This window comes from Oryzias melastigma, linkage group LG13 (genome assembly GCF_002922805.2).
Source record: "Oryzias melastigma strain HK-1 linkage group LG13, ASM292280v2, whole genome shotgun sequence".
Taxonomy (NCBI): domain Eukaryota; kingdom Metazoa; phylum Chordata; class Actinopteri; order Beloniformes; family Adrianichthyidae; genus Oryzias; species Oryzias melastigma.
In genome coordinates, this window is record NC_050524.1 from 22,990,821 (window position 1) to 23,011,337 (window position 20,517).

The following is a 20,517-nucleotide window of genomic DNA, read 5'->3' on the forward strand; positions in this document are numbered from 1 at the left end:
AGAAAATAAAAAATAAAAAACTCAAAAAAGACAAATACCCTAAAAAGCTAAAGACATAAAGTTTAACTAAACAAGACAAAAATTCTAAAGGCTTTTTTGACATATCACCCCCCCTAGTTTAAGACACTGACCTCCTCCTCCAAACCCTGCGTCTCCTGGTTTAGGTGCACCACATTTGTTACACTCCTGTCTTCGAGCAAAATTCATGTTGCCACAGGAGCTGTCCAAAAAAAAAAAAAAAAGATAACATTTTATTTGTAAGCATGAAATAAGACCTAAAACATCAACCTAAACCAAAGCCTCCCAGACAGAAATTAAAGGTACATTCATGTTCCAGCAGTACTTTGGTAAAATACCAAACAGCTGTCCTTCTGGGAATTGATTTTAAACTGCTAACCTGTTTGGACAAGGCCAGTCCCCTCCTTTAATGTCAAAGTTTGGTCCGCCGCCTCCACCACGACCTCTGAAACCTGCACAAAGACGACTGATGAGGGCAACGTCCCACTCCTCCTAGGGCAGTTGTAGCTGCAAATGGTTTCACTCAAACCCACCTCCTCGGCCTCCTCTCCCCCCTCTCTGCGTGAACTCGGCTCTGCGAGTAGCAAACGATACTTTGATGGGTTTGCCGTTGAACTCCTTTCCTGGAATTGGAACAAGTGAAAAGAGAAGAACTAAGTGGGACAAGTAAATCAGAAATTGTGCGGTCTTTTTGGGGTCCAGATGACTTCAACCATATATTAATGTAATTCCTTCCTTGACAAACGTGGTCCAGATGACCCCAAGGAGAGCGGAAGGGTTAAAAATCAAATTCAACATTGCTTTTGATTGTAACAATTGATAGATATGGACATGTCCATCAAAGAGCCATTTGAAGGACATCTGTTCTACTGTCTTGCTGGGAGATGTAACCCGGTTCTCTTACCATCAAACCAGTCAATGGCGGCTTTGGCTGAAGGAGGGTCATCAAACGACACTGTAGCCTCCCCTTTCGGACGACCGGTCGCCTTGTCTGAATAGATGTTGATCATTGGCATGCCAGTCTTCTTATTTACCTGAAACACAAAGTTTTTTTGTTTTGTTTGATTGAAGCCAAAGCCTTTGACAGGAGCTTAAATTGTTAAAAGCAAAGGGAAATCATTCTGCAATATAAAATATTTCCCAATAATTCACCTTGATGATACCGATCTGTTTGAAGTAGTCTCCAACTTCCTGAACGGTGGCGTCTTCTCCGAGGCCCTGAACAAAGATGGTGTTGTTGTCTGAGTTGTCCTGCTCCCCAGCTAAACAGGGGACCAGAAAACAAGAGTTAGAGTCTGTTATGTTGGTGGGGAAGGATGCATTCAAGTGCTGCTGAAAGCCTCACCGGGTTCATCCCTTGAGCCATAGTCTCGAGAGCCTGAGAAACAAGAGGAGGAGAGCGTGGAGGACAAAACTTTATTATGGCATCTTCACAAATGAGACTTTCACAATAAAATGTAACTTCATCCCTATCAATTCAATATAGGCTACGTCCATGTTTACAGCGTTACGGCTGTTTCTCATACCGTTGCATGACATACCAATACCTTGCAACAAGGTTTGATTCACTTTTATTTGAGCTTACACCAGAAACGAAGACCACCAAAAATGTCTCCAAGATTAAGTTTCTCCTCCTTCGTCCAGGGGACACCTTTGTCATTTACAGTCAACCTTTGTCTTCATGCAGCATGACCATTATTTTAGATTACCAAGCTCTTTACCACACCATTTTTTTTACCATATCTGCTGTCAGTTATGACTTAAAGCATAAGGCGGACTTCCTTGGGATTCTGGACATGGAAATGGTGGCTTTCAGTTTCTCTTTCCTTTAACCCCCTCCTTTCCTTTTTTTTTTCCTTCTAAACTTAAGATCTTTCCTCCCCCACCGACACAGTTCTGATGCTCGTCACTTACCACCGAAATTTTTGTAGCCACCACGGTCACCACCTCTGCAGAGGAAAAATTGGAGATATGATGGCTTTTCCTTTGTTCCATATGAGAGCTCAAAGCTCCCCTACATCCACACCAGTGTGAAACTTCTGCCAGGGTGTGCGACTATTGTAGAAATGTCTCACACGAGGAATGCGTTAGTCTTTGGCATTAGAGATCATTGAACAGACCACTAGGCATCTCTGAACACATCAGGCAGACCGGTTAAGAATGACATGTCAACAGGTCACCATAAAAACAAGAGGGATGTTGCTGTTGGTTAGCTTTTGGAGGAGAAGGCCAAATTGGGGGAGAATAAGAGTCACAAATGTATTTATTTTTTTTAAATGAGAAGCCAAATTGATGTCAAAGGGTCCATCAATTGGTAATGTCCATGTTTACTTATGAGATCCTTTAACCGAGATCCGAGTTTAAGTTCATTCACTCTGAACACCTGTAGTATAAAACGTAGATCCATGTTAACACAATACAAAAGTCGGCCATTGTCACACACACAAAACTTCATGAAAACTGAATAGATAAAGATGTGGTTGAAGAATCATGGGCATCGTTTCTGCAAATACTAACCTCATGCACAAAACTGGGAGTTTAAGTTCAGCAGAAATGTGAAAGCAGAGTACAAGTAACAATAGTTTTTTGGGGGGGGTAAAATATTGAGCTAAATTATTTTTCAAAATATTGCCATTTAATAATGGGTACACCTGAACTTTTAAAGTAAACATACTCGTATTGTAAAACTTTAGGATTAAAAAATCCAAACATCTTCAAGTAAGTTCATCCAAAATAAACACCCAATAAATCTGTGAAATTTCAGATGTTTTACACAAAAAACCCAAATAAAACTGAAAAATGCATTACATTTGTCAGCTGTGCAGATGTATCTATTCAAGCAGACATCAATTCACTTCTAAATCTGGCTCGATAGCTGTGTTGAACAGCCTTCAAATGTAAAAAATGTTTCAGAAAAAGAAGTTTAACTCCCTACAAAAGGTGGGTAACATTTAAAGGGAACATTTCCATTGGGTGGTTTACTGTCCTGAAGTCCACTTTGATTTACTGCAGCAGTAGCATCTCTAACCACCTTTGACTGTTGAGCATTAAAATTGAGTCCACACACTGATGGGATGTGATAAACTCGCACCAACCAGACCTTTGTATTCACAAACATCAACCTGGCTGCAAATATACAGATTTCTCTGTATTCTTTGGACCCCTTTCCTCCTTAAAATTGAACAAGAATCTCACAAAAGTTAACCACACTTGAGTCTAGTTCAGTACTACAACTACTTGTTCATGTAGGAAGTCTTCAAAGAAATTAAAAGTTCCTGCAGGTTCTAGTAGTTCCAAAAAAAAAAGGTAAAAGAAAGACCGCATTTACCAGTTATTAGGATCCATTGTACCAAGCAATAGAAAAAACAAAAGGCATCAAGTATTTTCCATAAAGTTTGGGTCGATACATCTGGATAACGAGGTCTCTTGAATTGGAATGATTAGTTCTTTTCAAACTAATAAAGGAGCTTCTGATCACAAAGTGCCTCCACTGAAGACACCATTAATATCTGTGTTTAGGTCTGAATGTAAAACCTCTGAAGGATCTGACAGCACCAGAGTTCAGGGGAGGGGAGACATGTAAATGTGTAGATAAGCACAAACAGTTCATGATTTGATATTTACCCATATTTTTGGCCACACTTGGTCAAGCTGGTTTATACAAACATTTCTTTGTTTTTATGTTACCATTGTGGGAAACTTGAGCACATAGATGAGCACAGATGCATGTCCAGGTGGATGTTCCAAATGACAAGTCTTCCAATAATCAAACATTCAAATGGGTACCTTAGGGGCAGTGGCATGTGCAACTTACCCCATACCAGGAGGTCCACCTCTACCGCCACGGTCATATCCTCCGCGGTCAAAGCCACCACTGCGGTCGTAGCCACCACGATCGTAACCCCCACGGCCTCGGCCTCTGAAGCCCCCTCCTTCCGAGCGGTCTCCTTGGTCCCGACCAAACCTCCCACCTTGACCACCACTTTCACCTAAAAAGAAGCTGAATTAACAGCTAATCTGTGCCTACAAGAGTGAATCGTCTCTACTAGAGCTCAATAAGTTATATAAATGGATAAACAGACATACCCTCACTCCATCTTCCATAGCTGCTGCTGCCGCCGCCACCACCACCACCTCCTGCTTGCCCTTGGGTACCAGCATACACACTGCTACCCTGGCTTCCATAGGAGGCCTGCTGTCCGTAGCCTTCTCCTGTCTGTCCTTGGCCACCAAAGGAACTCTGTTGTCCATAAGAACTTTGCTGACCATAAGACCCAGGTCCCTGCTGACCATAAGATGGCTTGTCTCCATACCTTGAAGAGAGAAAAAAAAAACAAACAACATGACATACTCAAAAAAAAAAATGAATCAGTCAGAAAATAAAGTGTACAAAATGTTAAGTTTTTATAGCATTAAATGACAAACATTTGATATCATACTTTTCTCATTTAAAATATCCTTCATAAATTTATAGTTCCATCACAACAAAGGCAGATGATGGAAAGTGGTGGGAAAAAAAAACAGATTTCTTAATGTTATGGTCACTTACCCAGGTGAATCCTGTCCATAATTTCCAAAGCTTTGTTGCTGGGGTTGACTGTAACCCTCTGTAGAAATGAAAATACAGTTATTATAATCGAGAGTTTCAAAAGAATACACGTGAATAATAGGATTTACATGTTCTGCTACAATGAATGGAAGAGGAGAAAAGGGGTCAAGGATGATACCCTAAAATCCCTCCAAACTGAACATACCTGTGCCCTGTGGTGCACCTTGCTGACCATAACTACCATAGTTCTGTCCTCCGTATGAGGCACCAGCATTTCCTTGGCCGTAGGCCTGTTGCAAAAATATCAAAGTTACCAAAGTTGGTTACATACAAAAAATAATAAAAATTTATTTTTAAATAAAAAGGTCTTACCTGGCCACTTGGCTGACTTCCATATGACCCTCCATAGCTGCAGATACATAGTGTTTCAATATTTTTTAATCCTTTTAGATGCATTTTTACAGGTAAAGAACCTTTTTAACAATTTGTCAATTAAAAATACCTATATTAATGTCTTGGAATTTGAAAATAAATAGTCTATTTGAAGTATGAAATAATACATTGATTAGAAAATAGAAGAAATTCTAATTGGTCAAACTCAAATGGATTTATGTATTTGCACTCATACAGTACACACATTGAATGTAACGACTGTCAAATATTACTTATTCTTCAAAATAAAACACTTAACACTTAAATCAAAAACACTTATTTAAAAAAAATGGTCACTATAATTATTTACACTTTATTTTTGTCCCACACTTCCCCAAAATATCCCTTTAAGTTACCTTTGCTGGCCGCCGTAGCCTGAATCTGTAACAAGAAAAAAAATACAACACCGTTAAATTTTAGACGAATTTTGACCCACAATAAGACAAACTTTATCGATTAAAATTCTGAAAATAACGCAGAGAGAGTAAATGGTCAAGAAAAACACAGACAAACGCGCCAATGAAGGAAAATAGTGAGCACGCGCGCAGGCCTGTTGTCAGACAGGCCTCAGAAAATGGCGGTTTATTCAGCGTCGGTGTGGTCTAAATGCTGAAAACAACACTTCTCGGTTCAGCTTACACTTACAACTGGTTCTGGGGCAGCACGCGAATCCGTCAATGTGAATAATATAGTTGATATAAATATTTAGTTATACATATTACTCCAGCTAGAAAAAACGACTTTCAGAAAGACACAAAGAGGTTTTTGATTAGGCAGCGTAGCCCGATGTCAGGCCTGCTCCTCTCCCAATGTTCTTCCGCGTTGCCGCTCACAAATAATTTATCACAGATATACATTTAAAACTCAAAGTTACAAAGGAATCATTTACAAAGCCATTGCAAAGATCTTTATCGGTGGATAAAATCGCTGCACATCGTTAAATAGACGGGACCAATACAGGCCTCACTGTTAGCGTTACGCCGCAATTCATTTCGACCTACTTTTTGTTTAGGGTACAAGCTGGGGGAATTGGGGACTATAAGGCGAAAACATGCATTTACTTACCAGTCGCCATTGCAAGCTCCTCTGTTTAACTCGTTAAAAAATAAAGATAGTCTATTTCCGTGACTGAATAATTAAAATAGCGTCAGGAAAGCGCAGCGGAACACGCTGCTGCTCTGCAGCTAACAGCTTACCGGACCACCCTCCCAATTCTTCTTCGATGTACAAGCTGTCCTACGACCCCGATATAAAGCACAGCTGCGGCACAGTCGCCACCTAGTGTTTGTTTCAATAATGACAACCATGGACTGCGTCGTTTGACAACTATCACCAACAATCTGAATAAGATTGTTTATTTCAGAACCTTTTATTTATTGAAATTGTTAGCAATTTTCTTAAAAGTCAGAGAAAACTCAATACATGCAAAAATAGCAAATAACACAAGGACTTCTGCTATTTTTAGTTTGCAGATCCCAGAAATAGTGTAAATTATTACTAAATACTTTAGAGTAATAGTTTACTCTTTACATTTCCAGTTACTCTTGAATTACCACAGATTCTGCCCAAGTTAGTGAGACCATGAGACGTTTGTGGACGACAAAATGCCCAAAATCAAACATGTTTTCAAATCCGTCATTTCAAGAATTTTTCTAGTTGAGCAACATTTCCAAAAAAATTATTTTCTTGGTTGTTACAAATAGGATTTTTTTTGTCTAGTTGTAAGACTGGTGCAGTTATGTTAACCTGTTTTTATTAGTCAGCACTTTTTAAAAAATTCTTTAGGTCCCACATTTGGTCTCATTTTAGTCCTTTATGAAAATAGGGGAGATGTATTGTCTTTTATGGACTAAACAGATTAAAGTTGAGGATTGCTCCACTGAATGTTTTTCCTGAGGTTTAACTGCACCAGAAATAAACTTTTATTATCAGTTAATCATATTCTCGTCCATATGTTTTTAAAAAAAATAGCAAAATGTGACCCTTCTGGTGTTATTTGGTATTCTTACTGTTTTTTTAAGCTGTGAAACGTGGCTTCTTAAGGAGGGAGGAATGACCTTACTTGAGATGCCGCTTTAACTTCTAGTATTTATTATTTAACGGAGTGTGCATGTGACTGTCATGGATGATGATTCTTTTCATTTTTACTCCTTTCATGATGTACTTATGAACCCGGTGTCTGAGATAGAAAACTAAAATGTACCTCAAAGGATGAATTACGTTTTTATGTTAAATTAGAAAAACAAACAATAAAAAAGGTAAATCCAGGACCAATTTGAAACATTAAGTAATCTGTAATTTATTTCAGTTTGGAAGTATTTTGTTGATTTTAATTTAGATATTATTCCACTTTAAAGCAGATTAAGTAAATCTCATTAAAAATGATAATAATAATAATAAAACATTCCTCCATAAAATGATTAACTAAGAATATAAAACCCAAGAACAAAGAGACGCAGGACAGTATTGAGTGTCTCAGAAGAAATTTAATTTTCTATGAAAATGTAAGCATGGAAGGAAAAAAAAAACTGTTAGAAAGACAGAGAACCGTCATGGCTTTGATGCTAACTTTATACATAGGACAGTATAAAAAAGGCACTGGCTGCTCTTCAAACTCCTGACTGAGCTGATTAAGTGAAGATCTCATCAGAACGGGGAGGAGCCCAAGTTAAAGAATGACAGGAAATCCTCAACACGGTGGGTATCTCTCTCCATGTGTACAAACACACTAAACCTCTTTACTCGTCTGCTGTCACATACAGAATTTTCAGTCACACCTGGATTGAAGTCCATCTGTGGACAAACATTAAAAAATGTTTTTTTTTTTTTTTTAAAGCAGGCCACTTTTGGGAAAGACACACACACACAAATATATATATATATAATCTCATGTTTTTTTATTTAAATGAATACTGGGTCTGCCTTGTTTACAGTGCGCCTCTAAAGTTACCGTGATGGGTTAGACAGACAGAACGGCAGCCTCTACATTGAAGGCAAACTCCCATGTCAGAGTAATAAGGTAAACATAATTGTACCTATGACGCTGTTTGTTACAAACATTTTCCTCACAAAAAGGTTTAAAATATTTTACATATTTAAAGTGCTTTTAAAAGCACTGCAAGATCAGCTAAAAGAGAAGTTTTTGATCAGCACCCCTTCACGTTTCTGCTCTAGATGCAGCGGGAACACGCGCATCCTCTGCATCTCAACACATCGTCCCGCCTGGAGGCGTTACCAAAACGACGGCCTGCTGCTGCAGCCGACGCAAAGGGCGGGCTTTCTTAAGACATAGTGGCCCCTGGGTTCCTACTTCACACATCCAGGTTTGGATGGATTTCTAATTATCATTTGTGATAGAGTTTCCTGGGAACTAAAGTGGGAAACAGTTTGCTGACCCTAAACATGGAGGTCCAGAAGTAAGGAAATGTGAAGACCTGCTGAGGTAGATTTGACTCTTAATCCTCCTCTACCTGCAAGTCCTTTCGAGACAGGGTGACTATGAGCACAAGTTGAAACTTTTTTTTTTGTTTTTTTTTTAATATTCAGTCCCAATATAACAATTTGTAAAAACAGAAACCTTTAAACAACCACGTCAGCGGCTAAGAGTGATGCTAACTGGAAAGCTCTTTAACTCCACACATCTTGAGAGTAGCGTCCCTTGGTCATCAGTTTCTTGATATAGTCTGTGGCCTGGGTGCGTGTCATGCCCTCCATCTCCTCTGCGATCTCGTACAAAGCCGTCTGCACGTCTTTAGCCATGTTTCTCGCATCCCTGAGCAGGAAAACAACAGAGAGGTGAGAATTCAACTTCAAACACCAGGGGGCGCCAAATCCCAAAATCCTTAGGATCAGGAACATCTCAATCCTTTGACGTCAGAGCTTTAGCTCCATTTGAATTACAGCAACACTCAAACTGTTCAGTAAAATTAACATAATTCCAGTGGATTCTGAAGCAAAGAAAACCCTCTGTGCTGATATGCAACACGTCTGCTTTTCTGTGTCAAAATCCGTTGGAATTAATTGTGTAAGCAGTTTAAGAGATCCTGTAGTTTACAGAGTGTGTGCTATGTAGGTGTAGCCAGCGACATCTCCAGTGTTAAAGGGTTAAATCTACAAAACAAACAAGTACATCTGAGCTTCTTGAAGACCAGAACCGTCATGTGTTCAGTATTTCTCAGAGTACGCAGGTTAAATGGCGTTACCCGCAGACGTAGAGATGAGCGTTGTCCGTGTGAATCAGTTTCCAAACGTGTTCCTTATTTTTCTTCAGGAGATGCTGCACGTAAACCTTGTTTTGAAAGACAGAGAATTGGATTAGATAAGTACTAAGACATCTGTGTTTATTGATGCACAGCGACTACATCCATTATAAAGCAGCTTTATAATCATAATTTATCCAAAAAATGTTAAAAATAGCAGAGAAACAAAACATATTATGGCACTGAAAGTCAAATTAGCTAAGTTATGAAACACAAGTGCTAGAACTCGTCTAACCAGGCAGCCATGGCACTTTTACCCAGTTCATTAACCAGTGACCTCAGACACACCTGGAGCGGTCAGGTGCAGCCTCACCTTGTGATCCTGATCCCTGGAGAAGGCGACATTAAGCTGGGTTAAAACTCCGCTCTTTTCCGCTTCCTCCAGCTCCTCCTGGTAAATGAAGTCCTCGTTCTTGTGTCTGCAGCCGAAATACAACACCGTCTCACCGACCTCTTTACCTGTGAGGGGGAGGAGCCACAACACACAAGGAATCAGACACGAGCAAAGGTTGAGGAATATAACAAAACAAATTATTTAACCGTAACTAATATGGAAAAACCCCTAAAGACAAATATATGTAACATAACAGTCTCCTGGATTTATAATTTTCCTACACATATGAGCTGAAGTTCAGTTAATAAAAACAAAATCCTGTTCCACAGCGTCCTGCTCCCCCTGTACACACCTTGCTCTTTGAGCCAGCCCCTCTCCTGCACGAAGCCCATGAAAGGAGCGATTCCCGTTCCCGGGCCGATCATGATCACAGGGTTCGTGGCTTTGAAAGGCAGGCGGAACTGAGACTTGCGGATGAACATGGGAACGGTCGACTTGTGGCCGTTAACCAGTTTGTTTTTCAGCCAGTTCGTCGCCACTCCTTTGTTGACCCGGCCCGTTTTGGTGGAGTACTCCACCACCACGGCGCAGATGTGGATGCTGTTGGGGTGAACCTACGGAGGAGACTAGTCACTAACAAGCTCCAGACCAAAAAAAGAAAATAAACCATGAACACTCGCAGTTCCTACTTTAGAAGAAGAAGCGATAGAATAGTAGCGAGCCTGGAGGCGAGGCAGCAGCTCACACAGATGGTCGACAGGAGGCTTTAAAGAAGGCATGTCCTCCAGGATGGCCAGGATGTTCCTGCAGGAGTCCAACACCCACGTCTGGTAAAGAGCCTGCAGGCACACAGAAGAAAGTTAGCTTCGCTATTGTAGCATCTATAAACCTGTTGGTGCATTTTGGGCAAACATCTGAATTACCTTGCCCTCGGGGGAGGAGGAGGCCATCTTGCGCATGTTTTCCTGGTCTTTGGGGTCGGAGGCGTACTGCGCCAGCTCATACAGGACGTTTGTGCGGGGAGGGTTTGTGATGTCCAAGTAGTGCGTGAGAGCAGTGCGGTAGGTGGTGGGACAGGGGAAAGGATGCTTTTTGTTTGACTCCTCTGAAAGACACATAAAGAAAAGAAATCTGATGAACATCTGGAAGCAGATTTTTACTTTATAGCATTTTGAAATTAGCAAAGGAAAAAGTGAAATGTATCTGAAACATTAAAGTTTTAACAAATTAAACAATAAAAGTCCATGATTTACGTCTACTGTTTTTTTTAAAACTCATAAACAGTAGAAAAATGTCAATAAACTTGATAAGATTCATAGTATAACAGTATGTCTTGTGTGAGAACTGGAAGCAGTTTATAGAAGAGCTGACTGTGCAGGTTGGGATATCAAGGCCTTTACAGGGAGTGCTGCAGGTCAAGGTGCTTTGTGCTGTTGCCTCCATACCATCAAGGTTGTTCAGAGAGATAACCACGTCAAGGTCCACACCAAGGATCTCTCCCAGTCTGTTCACCAGTGCAGAGTCATTTGTGGGGAAAACAGCAACATGGTCTCCTGACTCGTACCTGAAATCAGGGAAAATGAGGACTTTAGGATCAAAGGATGACTTTGATCATCAGATGTCTTTTTAGTGACGCTTCATGTCTGATATTGCAGTCCTTCTAGATACACTCATCTGTCAGAGCAGTCCCTCTAGAGATGCTCCTCATCTGTCAGAGCGATTATTGTTTCTAGCACAACAGCTCTAACAGACGCCGCTCATCTTTTAGACCAGCCTTACCTGATCTTGGAGCCTGTGATGTCGAGCTCCAGGTGCATAAGATGCCGGTCCCCTGCTTTGTTGAGTCTGCGGTTGACAGTGACGGGAGCCAAGAAGGGGTTTTTGGCATCAAAAGGCCTGCACACAGAGAAACACAGAAAAATGTATTAATGCTGCAGATAAATCATGAAGATCACATTTATCATGCAAGAAAATGTTAATTTTTATGACTAACATATTGTCTATGTTTTCTGTGAAGCCTATTAACAAGTCTGCCCTCATTCTAACACTTCCAAAATTAACCTGCAAAATTACAGCCTTTCTGTCCACGAGGGGACAGATCGTTTCACCTCAGCCAGGTGAATTTTGGAAAACTTTGAACTTGATGACATATACAAAGACAAAGGTGAAGAATGCCTGGGCAGATGAATAAGCATCTGCAACAACACTTACGGCTTTTGGACCTCAAAACTCTTCAGGCGGCCGATTTCTCCGGTAAACACTTTGTTCATGTTGAGATCGTTGTGGACCTTCAGCTCATACTGCCGAATACTGAGGGAAGAAAAGGAACCAAAGATTCAATAAATCCAACTTCAGAAATCAAAAAGGATGTTAATCTGCTAGATAACAGAGAAGACAAAAACCCTCAGATGTTTCTGAAACACACCTGAGTTCATCTCCTGAAGCCTCCACTCCAAAGTGCTCGCAGACGGCCGGCCAGAACTGCTCCCTCCACGACACAAAATCCTCCTCCAGGCTAACAAACAAGGAGGTGACCATTTAAAAAAGACCTGAATACTAGAGCGAGGTATCACTGCAAAATTCTACATTTGATTGGATACAAGTTTTTTTTATATCCTTTCTGTTGCCATCTTCATTAGGTTATTAAAATAGTTCTCACATAAAAATGATTTAAACTGAACAAAAATGTAAACTTTTTGCTGAAATAATACAAATTCTGACATAGTAAATAAGTTTTATCGTATTAATATTGTAATAAAAAAATGAAAAACCTCTCTCGCTTTCCCACACGGAGACACAGAGACATAGCAAATTTAAGTCTCTTTATTTTGTAGTTTACAACAAAAACAGTAAAATACAACACTTAACAAAAATAGTTTTTGTCCATTTTTTATTTATTAGTGGATCTCCTCAAACACCTTAATTCCATCTCATGCACCAGCCCCTCCCTTTGTTTCCCAAAAACTCTCAAATAAACAGGTTCAATAACAGAACCCAGGACCGACGAGCGTTTCTTCATGGTGCGTTCACTGAGCTCCAGACATCAGAAAAAATGTCAAACATCACAACTGATCCATGTATAACTTTTAATTTAATAGTGTCAAAATTTTATTTCTGAAAAACAAAGATCTTTGTTTGGCAGTGGATTGTATAAAAATGACAAAAGTATTGTACCGGACTGAGTTAGGCCGAGTGGCTGTTTGAGTTCGCTAATGTCCGGAGCTCATTGAAGGCACCATGCGCAGAAGCTCGTTTGCTCACGGTTCTGTTTTTGGAAATGAAGGGACGGAATTAAGGCGTTTGAGGAGCGTAGATCCACCAATAAATAAAAAATACACTAAAAAAACAACTTTCGTGGAGTGTTGTCTGCTGTTTTTGTTGTCAACCACAAAATAAAGAGACTTAAATCAAGAAAACTCTCAGAGTCTCCATGCGAGACAGGAAAAGAGGTTATTCATTAACTTGTTATGTCATTGACCTTATAACAAGATACTTGATCTTGTTATAATGAGAAGATGATCACAAAAAAAAGAATAAATCAGGGCAGGCTGTTTTTGGCTTCCGTAGCTCTCATCTTAAAAAAAACAAACGCTGAAAAAAATAATATTTCAGCTAAATGTTTTCTAATTAATTAGAGGTAAAAAAAAAAAAGTCATAAGTATGGAGGTGTTTGTAGCTGGTAATAGCAGAAATGTTATAAAACATATAAACAGAGAAATCAATATTTTTTTTGGTCCAAAATCAACAAATGAGGTTCATGAAATGTGTGACATTTTGTGAAGATCTGCAAATGAACGAATGGATTCATTTGGTTTGAAGTCATAGTCAGCAGGTGACTTACTTGCTGTCGTCGTCTCCCAAACCGAGATCAAAGATGCGTTTGGCTCCGAGCTCCTCGAGCCTTTTGTCCACATATTTCCCCATCGCGTTGTAGTGTTCATACGTTTTATTACCCAGAGCAAACACCTGAAGAATAAAGGACAAAATGAAGCAACACTGGCAACTAATGTCCAAACATGGACACGATGATGACTGCTTCAACAGTAATCATCTACACGGAGACTTCCGTCTCGTCGCTGCACTGTGATAAAACACGGAAAGGAGAAGGCTTAATGGTGCACCAGAACTTAATTAGTGTGTTGTTCAAACGACATGATCCTATCGTGACACACAAAGACAGAAACAGAAAGAGAAACTCTTGCAGCACACATGCAGTTTGAATGCGAAGACTCGCACTTCTGCGAGATTTATAAGTCAGAATTACCTAAGCGTTATATTTACAAGTGCTGCATTTTACAAATGTGTCACTGACCTCAACACAAAGTTGGTTTGACTTTTTTTCCTTAATCGGTTCATCAAGTGACAAAAAAGATTTAAAATAAACCTCCCAAAAGTCGTCACATGTTCAGAAATATTGTAATAAACAGTTACAGGTGCAGATGTTTCAACCTCAGATGTCTCTTTTTAGTTAACAGGGTCACAAGGTTGCTGGAGCCTGTCCCAGTTGCTGTTGGGCAAAGGTGGGTTAACCCCGGACAGGTCACCAATTAACCTTTAAAACGTGTTTTTGGACTGTGGGAGGAAGCCAGAGGCCCCAGAGAAAACTAACATGCAGAAAAGATTCAAACCACCATGCAGCCCTGACTTATAGATGCAAAAGCTTATTCTAGTATTTGAATTTTAATATTCTGATTACTGAAAATGTGGCCTTTTTTTTTGAAGGGTAACTTTTGCATCATAGAGAGTCTTCAGAGAAACTCACAGTGTAGTTCAGCCCAGAGAGATCTTCATCGTCGTTCTCCTGCAGCCAGTCGTAGAAGTCTTGAGCGTTATCCGTGGGGTCGCCCTCACCATAAGTGGCCATACAAAAAATAGCCAGCGAGTTCTCGATCTCAGACATACGAGCCAGTTCCCCCTGCAACAAAAACAGTCGATTTATCACTTTACGGAAAAATTCTCAAGCTTGACGCCAAAGTATGAAGTGCTTAGAAGTACTTTAAAACATGAATGATTAGAGAGTTAGTACAGATATACGTGGGTCCACATTACCATGCTGTACTCCTCCGGATCTGCAGCCATTCCTTTCATGCCATAGCGCTGAGCATCTTTGGACAGCCTGTTGGCAAATTCCTCTGCTGTGCCCGTCTGAGAGCCGTAGAACACGATGATGTTCTTCCCCTGTCCACAAACACGCAGAACCTCCTTTACACTGTCATGCAAAAGCCCACGGCTACATGGAAATCTAGGAAATGTTTCTGAGATTCTGAACTTCTTGTCCAGTTTTCTGTACCCACTAAACATGAAAGATGTTTAGTTCTCTGAGGATTTGGAGCTTAAGGGAAATAGTAAAAGAAGCTGATAAAAGGACAGATGTTGAAACAAAAGTCACTTACAGTTTTCTTCATCTTCTCAATGAAACTCGTCTCTCGTTGTGAAACTGGCCTGTGTGAGGACAAAACATTTTGGTAAGGGTCTGTAACTATGTGGCAGCCTGTTCCACATCAGTAACTGTTTAAAAAAATGCATTAGCAAAGTATGTGAACCTCTAAAAACCAGCTAAGAATTTAACAAGAAGCAGAAGATCCACTTTGTCATTGTAAGTCCTTCATAAACTGCTTTGTTCTGCTTCACTTTTATTTATTCAGTATTATTTATTTATTTCCCCAAAAAACATACAAAAACAAAACAAAAAACACACTTTTGTGATGATGAAAGGCAAACAGAAAAAAAACATTATTTCTGTCCCTTTTACTTAATAAAACCGTTAATATACAGTTTTTATCTCTCAAAACAAATAAATAAATAGAACGTGAACACCAACAAATGTGGCTTTTTCAATACAAACACTACCCACATTTGAAACGATACGACTTAAAAACCCATTAAAAGACACAAAAACTGCCTTTTCCTACATTGATTATTAACCAAACTCAGCAGGCTTCAGTAAATGTTGTGATGTTTGAAAGCTGAACACAGAAGACCTTTACTCTGCAAACAGTAGGCTTCAGAAAAACTGCATCCCTCTGGTTCATTTAAGAAAATAAGCTTCTGCTTCCATCTCATGGTCATTCCCAGAAAGATTCCAGGTAAACGTTTGAGCGTCAAACAGAAAGAAGCACATAAAGAACTGGAATCAAAGGGACATGTTTGGGGAGCTACGCTTAATATAGGGGATAAATAAAAGGCGACAGCTCTTCATTCAGCATCAAAGCGGAAGCAGACACCTGTGTATCTCATAGCATCAACAAAGGAGACGGACAAAAAAAAACCAACATGCTAGAATGTTCTGATAAAAGAAAGGACAAAGCAACAAAGATGAGACACAAATTCAATTCATCTAAGCAGCTAATTCTGTTATAGTTTTCCTCCTCCACAGATTTGATATAAACGAAACTTTACAAAGAAAAACAGAAAAAAAATTAATGTATTTAAGAATGTTAAAGCATCTAGTGTATTCATAGGATGACACTGTATAAACTCCACACTGTTGTAAAAAATAAAACTAAAAAACATTTATTAAGTCAGAATTTGAAAAACAAAATAAGATTGTGCTCATTTTGGTACTGTGCACACATTTAATAAAAATAAACCCTATTTTGCTTTAAATAAAGTCCCAAAACATCAGTTTCAAACAAATACAAGAATAAAACAATTGTATGGTAAAAGTAGCACTGAGGAGCAAAAAGACTTTGGACAAAAGGTCACTAATCGCACATTTCTTAATGAATCCATTAATCATATTTTCCAGCACAGATAACTGAATAGATCTGTTTATTTTAACAAACTGCAGCAGCCATGTTTCTATATTTTGTCCAAAAAAAGGGTTTTAGTTTTTATAAGAACATCAATGAACTTGCATAGCTTCTAAAAGTCTAGAAGAAGCTCAAATAAATCCATGCAGAGATATGGACCTCCAGGTTTTGCATCAGTTTCTTTCAATACATTCACTGAAAATGGTGATTATGGGTAAATGGATAAATGTTGTTCTTTTGTTTTGTATTTTTTTTTTAGGAATTCACAGTTATTTGTGCTAATTTTCTTCAAAGTTGCTGATTTAAAGTGTCTACGGTCCTTTATCTTTTCCAAGACTTAAAAAAAAACAACTAATAATACAAATATTGGGTTAAATGAAAACTAAGAACTTCCACATATTTCTTAAAAACATTTTATGTCCCTTCTTATGTCCCACTAAAACAAGCAACTACAATGACAGGAGCTTCAACTGTTAGAACCAAGAAAAAAAAAAGACCTACAAGTCACTTACATTTAAACTTCAGCAGTGCAACCAGTTCATGCAAACCCACATCTCTCAACAAAGGGTTCTGTTGCTCTGCAATCACTTTACTAACCTCTCGGCAGCATCTCTTCTGTCCTCTGGCAGTGAGAAGACACAGCCCATGACATGCAGCCGCCCTGTAGCTCACGGCTTCCAGTAGCACCGCTGGCTAGGCCCGGCCTAAAGCCTTCACGCTCAAAATCAAAACCAGCCCTCCGCAACCATAGCATGGAAAAGTAATTACAGTCCAGAGCGGCAAGCGGAGAGTCCCCAGATTTGAGAGCGTTCTGCGCCTCAAACGCAGAAAGAAACGGAGTCCCTTTTCCTGTTCTGCTCCCTGAAAGCTGCAGCGTCGGCTCTCCACACAGATCCCTGCCAGCCCCGTCACTGTCACTGAACACAATGGTGGGAAACTGACCTCCCCATGAAACAAAGTTGAGCCGCGAGCCCTGCCCGTCACTCACACAAACACACACTGAAATGATCAGGAGCTGTACATGCAGTCCTCGGCTCCGCCCCCCCTCTTTTCCGCCAGGCTCCTAAAGGTGTAAAAAACAAAAAAAGTATCCAGGATCCATTCTGAGGATTTGGAGGACCGCTGAAGACGGGGAAAGCAGTGTTGCTTTTTTTTGTTGTTTTTTCTTCTCCTCTTTTTACCCTGAAGTATCCCCTGCCCCCACCTCATTGGAGGAGAGAGGGGAATGTCATTGCCATGGTAACCTCATTTATCATAAAAGGATTGCATTTGTGACATGGCCCAATGAAAGAAAGGCTAAGCCCAAACACAAAAAGAAAAACAGGGCGGAAGGAAAAGGGGAGTTACAAAATCTAAAAAGAGAAAAGAAAAGAAAAAAAATGCTTAACTTTTTTAAACAAACAAACAAAAAAAAACTCCAGACACACTCTGGTATGAACTCCAGGGAACTTCAAACCTTTTCAAGAGCAAAAAAAGGAAACAAAAGCAAAAGAAACATATGGAAAACTACACCCCTTCTTTATACAGTTAGGTAATCATGGCCCCTTTAAGAGGAGGGGGGAGCTGCTCGCCACTTTGATTGCTCCCTTCCTGCATCCCTTCTCCTTCCAGGAAAACCGCTCCAACTATTTTTTTTTTTACTCCACACAGCAGGGAACGTTGTGGCGGATGGCTTCACTCCCCCCCACTCAACGACTACACAAAAAGTTATGTCATAGCAGACCCTACGATGAGAACATTTTTTTTTCCACAAGTGAAACCGGTAAATATACAAGAGCAGCACAGGATGAGGTTGGGAGATACTGAAGGTCACTGCTGGTGAAACATTTACTGGAGTCTTAAGCTGTGCACTCTCACACACTTGTTTCAAGGGTTTTACACTTGTACACGGAAGACAACCACTTTCGTGACAATCCCTAATCCAGAAGCGAAGAATTTCAATCAAATTCCAGCTATGTCACTAATATAGACTCTGTAGCTGGACGCCACAATAAAAGACAGCTAACATGTACCGGTAGTTAAAATGCACAGTAGATTCCAGAAACAAACGAAACTCACGGTGTGTCGAGCTTTTTGAAGTCTGGGATGGGCTCAGGCTTCTTTCGGGACATGAAATAATAAACGACGAGGCCGATGATCAGAGAAAAGAGGAAGAGGTCTAGATTGCTGAAGAGTGGCTCTTCATCCCCGATGGGCTCGGTGTGGGTCTCTGGCTCCATCTCTGCAACAAAAAGTTAGATTTAGACACCAAAACTGTTTCTGGGGTAGCAGCGTATCACATGCTTTGTGCACTCATTCATGGACAACGCAGCAACAATGAAGGGTTTTTGGTGCAGAGTGAATTTCTCTTTTCACACTGGGCAACCACTAGAGGACATTGTGTTCTGGGATCTCAGGTTTCAGGGAAATCAGGTTTGCTTTAATCCCATTTTGGTTTAATCTCAACTAGAGAACATATGAAATAGTAATACTGGTTCAAGCAAACTTACTCATAACCACACAGATGATTTACTGACGCACTCCTTAAACCGTTGAATGCCTCATATGGTGGAAAAAAAAGAGGAAGCCTCCCAGGACTTCAGTTGTGTAAGAAGAACGAATCTCTTATGAAAACCAGTTTTATGCTCAATGAACAGGCTATGAACCGCTGAAATGACGTCAAAAAAACATCCGTTTCAATCCCAAATTCAAACAAATAAACTCACCAGCTGACTTTTTTCCCCCTTTTACGACTGTAAGGTTGGTTTTCTTGTACAAAAATGTTGATAAGGACTGTCGTAATAAAGGGGCCGGTTCGTTTCACATATGTGACAGACTTGTCAGCACTTGTCCTCCTTATACTGTAAAGCAGCTGACAATTCAAAGTCCAACACCTATTACTTTTGGTTTTATTCTACTTATTAACAGCATAAAATTTGATTCATATGAATCATAAAACTTGCCAAAAAAACCCTTCGTTAAAATTTGTAGTCACTTTTTTTCTTGCAGTTTTTTTTTTTGTTATTGCCACGATGGTGGTTCTCAACCATTGTATAAAGCCCCCCCAAAAAAACATTTGAATTAGATATTTTGCTTTATTTTAGCTGTTTTAATGGTTTTACTACCTGTTAAAAAACACTATTCATAATTAAATATCAAAATATTGTGTGTATTTTTGTGTAAAATATCAAACGTATCTGATTTTTTATTTATTTATTTATTTTTACACCAAACCTTTTTTCTTTTTAACCCTTGTGCTATCTTCAGGGGTCCAGATGACCCTACCCTTAGATTGATGTGTGATCCCTCCCATGACAAAGGTGGACGGGATTTTATGTCTGCCACAGACACCAGTGAAGATTTAAAAAAAAAAATCATTGGAAAAAAATGACCCCACTTTTAATGTAAACATGCCTTACTCTGGTATTGGTAAGGCTTGGTTTAATGTAAATAATACTTACAATTTACCATTCATTTAAGTAACAGTTAGCTTAAAATAATTATAGTGTAAAAAAAGCATTGAAAATATAAATATTTTCAAGAAATCAGCTAAGGTTAAGACATACAACAATATTTTGAATAAAAAAAATTTCAAAAAATGGCCAGTAAATTCACAAAAAACTTTTCTAATTGTCATGTTTTCCTCCTGTTTTATATAAACATCAACAGACCATGAAGGTGAAATCCCTTCAGGATTAATTAGCCAAACAAAAACAAATCTCTGGAGGTCACAGCTCTGCACACCTGATGAACTTATATCTACCAAAGTGATTGGAAAGTTGACTGACAGGAAAATAAAAACTTATAATACATTAATAATAAGACTGTTTCTGAGCGGGAAAAGGTGAGCGCGAGACCGTAGCTCCTCATCATCCCGAAGGATAAATCCAGGAGCATCTGTTGGGGTAACCGGACCCCGACAGCGGCCACCGTTCAGTCTACGGCCGTGAAGCTGTGAATGTCGCAGAGTGACACACACGTAAAATGTCACGCACTCTCACGTTAAACTCGACTGCAATATCGATTTATCCCCAGAATATTCCCATGACAGTTAGCTAACTATTGTGAGACGGGCTACGACTACATCCTGAAACGTGGGGAATGTACTGAAATGTGGACAAATACAATTTCTACATCCCTTTGAGGTTGAAACTGGGTTAATTCAGGAGTTAAACTTACGAAAGAAGAAAAACT

General features: G+C 39.6%; 2 protein-coding genes across 4 annotated transcripts in view; both read right to left on the reverse strand.

Moving 5' to 3' along the window:
• The window catches only part of taf15 (TAF15 RNA polymerase II, TATA box binding protein (TBP)-associated factor), a 7,612-nt gene extending 1,379 nt beyond the window's left edge, over positions 1-6,233 (reverse strand). Inside the window, exons 1-14 of one of the 2 annotated variants that reach the window (XM_024277192.2) lie at positions 6,065-6,232; positions 5,356-5,380; positions 4,940-4,976; positions 4,773-4,857; positions 4,568-4,625; positions 4,105-4,331; positions 3,833-4,007; positions 1,933-1,967; positions 1,364-1,396; positions 1,171-1,280; positions 923-1,052; positions 552-641; positions 398-470; positions 132-220 (exon numbers count right to left, since the gene is read on the reverse strand). In XM_024277192.2, coding sequence (XP_024132960.1) covers positions 132-220; positions 398-470; positions 552-641; positions 923-1,052; positions 1,171-1,280; positions 1,364-1,396; positions 1,933-1,967; positions 3,833-4,007; positions 4,105-4,331; positions 4,568-4,625; positions 4,773-4,857; positions 4,940-4,976; positions 5,356-5,380; positions 6,065-6,074 — 1,177 coding nt within the window. In that variant the 5' untranslated portion in view covers positions 6,075-6,232. Of the gene's footprint in view, positions 1-131; positions 221-397; positions 471-551; positions 642-922; positions 1,053-1,170; positions 1,281-1,363; positions 1,397-1,932; positions 1,968-3,832; positions 4,008-4,104; positions 4,332-4,567; positions 4,626-4,772; positions 4,858-4,939; positions 4,977-5,355; positions 5,381-6,064 lie in introns of both variants that reach the window. The other variant, XM_024277193.2, reaches the window with a different exon arrangement.
• Positions 6,234-7,465: 1,232 nt separating this feature from the next.
• The window catches only part of porb (P450 (cytochrome) oxidoreductase b), a 14,306-nt gene continuing 1,254 nt past the window's right edge, over positions 7,466-20,517 (reverse strand). Inside the window, exons 3-17 of one of the 2 annotated variants that reach the window (XM_024277163.2) lie at positions 18,403-18,565; positions 14,986-15,034; positions 14,642-14,770; positions 14,355-14,507; positions 13,434-13,558; positions 12,018-12,107; positions 11,804-11,902; positions 11,372-11,488; positions 11,038-11,156; positions 10,516-10,697; positions 10,282-10,431; positions 9,945-10,206; positions 9,572-9,717; positions 9,202-9,287; positions 7,466-8,771 (exon numbers count right to left, since the gene is read on the reverse strand). In XM_024277163.2, the coding sequence (XP_024132931.1) occupies positions 8,627-8,771; positions 9,202-9,287; positions 9,572-9,717; positions 9,945-10,206; positions 10,282-10,431; positions 10,516-10,697; positions 11,038-11,156; positions 11,372-11,488; positions 11,804-11,902; positions 12,018-12,107; positions 13,434-13,558; positions 14,355-14,507; positions 14,642-14,770; positions 14,986-15,034; positions 18,403-18,563 (2,013 nt within the window). In that variant the 5' untranslated portion in view covers positions 18,564-18,565 and the 3' untranslated portion in view covers positions 7,466-8,626. Of the gene's footprint in view, positions 8,772-9,201; positions 9,288-9,571; positions 9,718-9,944; positions 10,207-10,281; positions 10,432-10,515; positions 10,698-11,037; positions 11,157-11,371; positions 11,489-11,803; positions 11,903-12,017; positions 12,108-13,433; positions 13,559-14,354; positions 14,508-14,641; positions 14,771-14,985; positions 15,035-16,941; positions 17,420-18,402; positions 18,566-20,517 lie in introns of those variants that run through there. The other variant, XM_024277165.2, reaches the window with a different exon arrangement.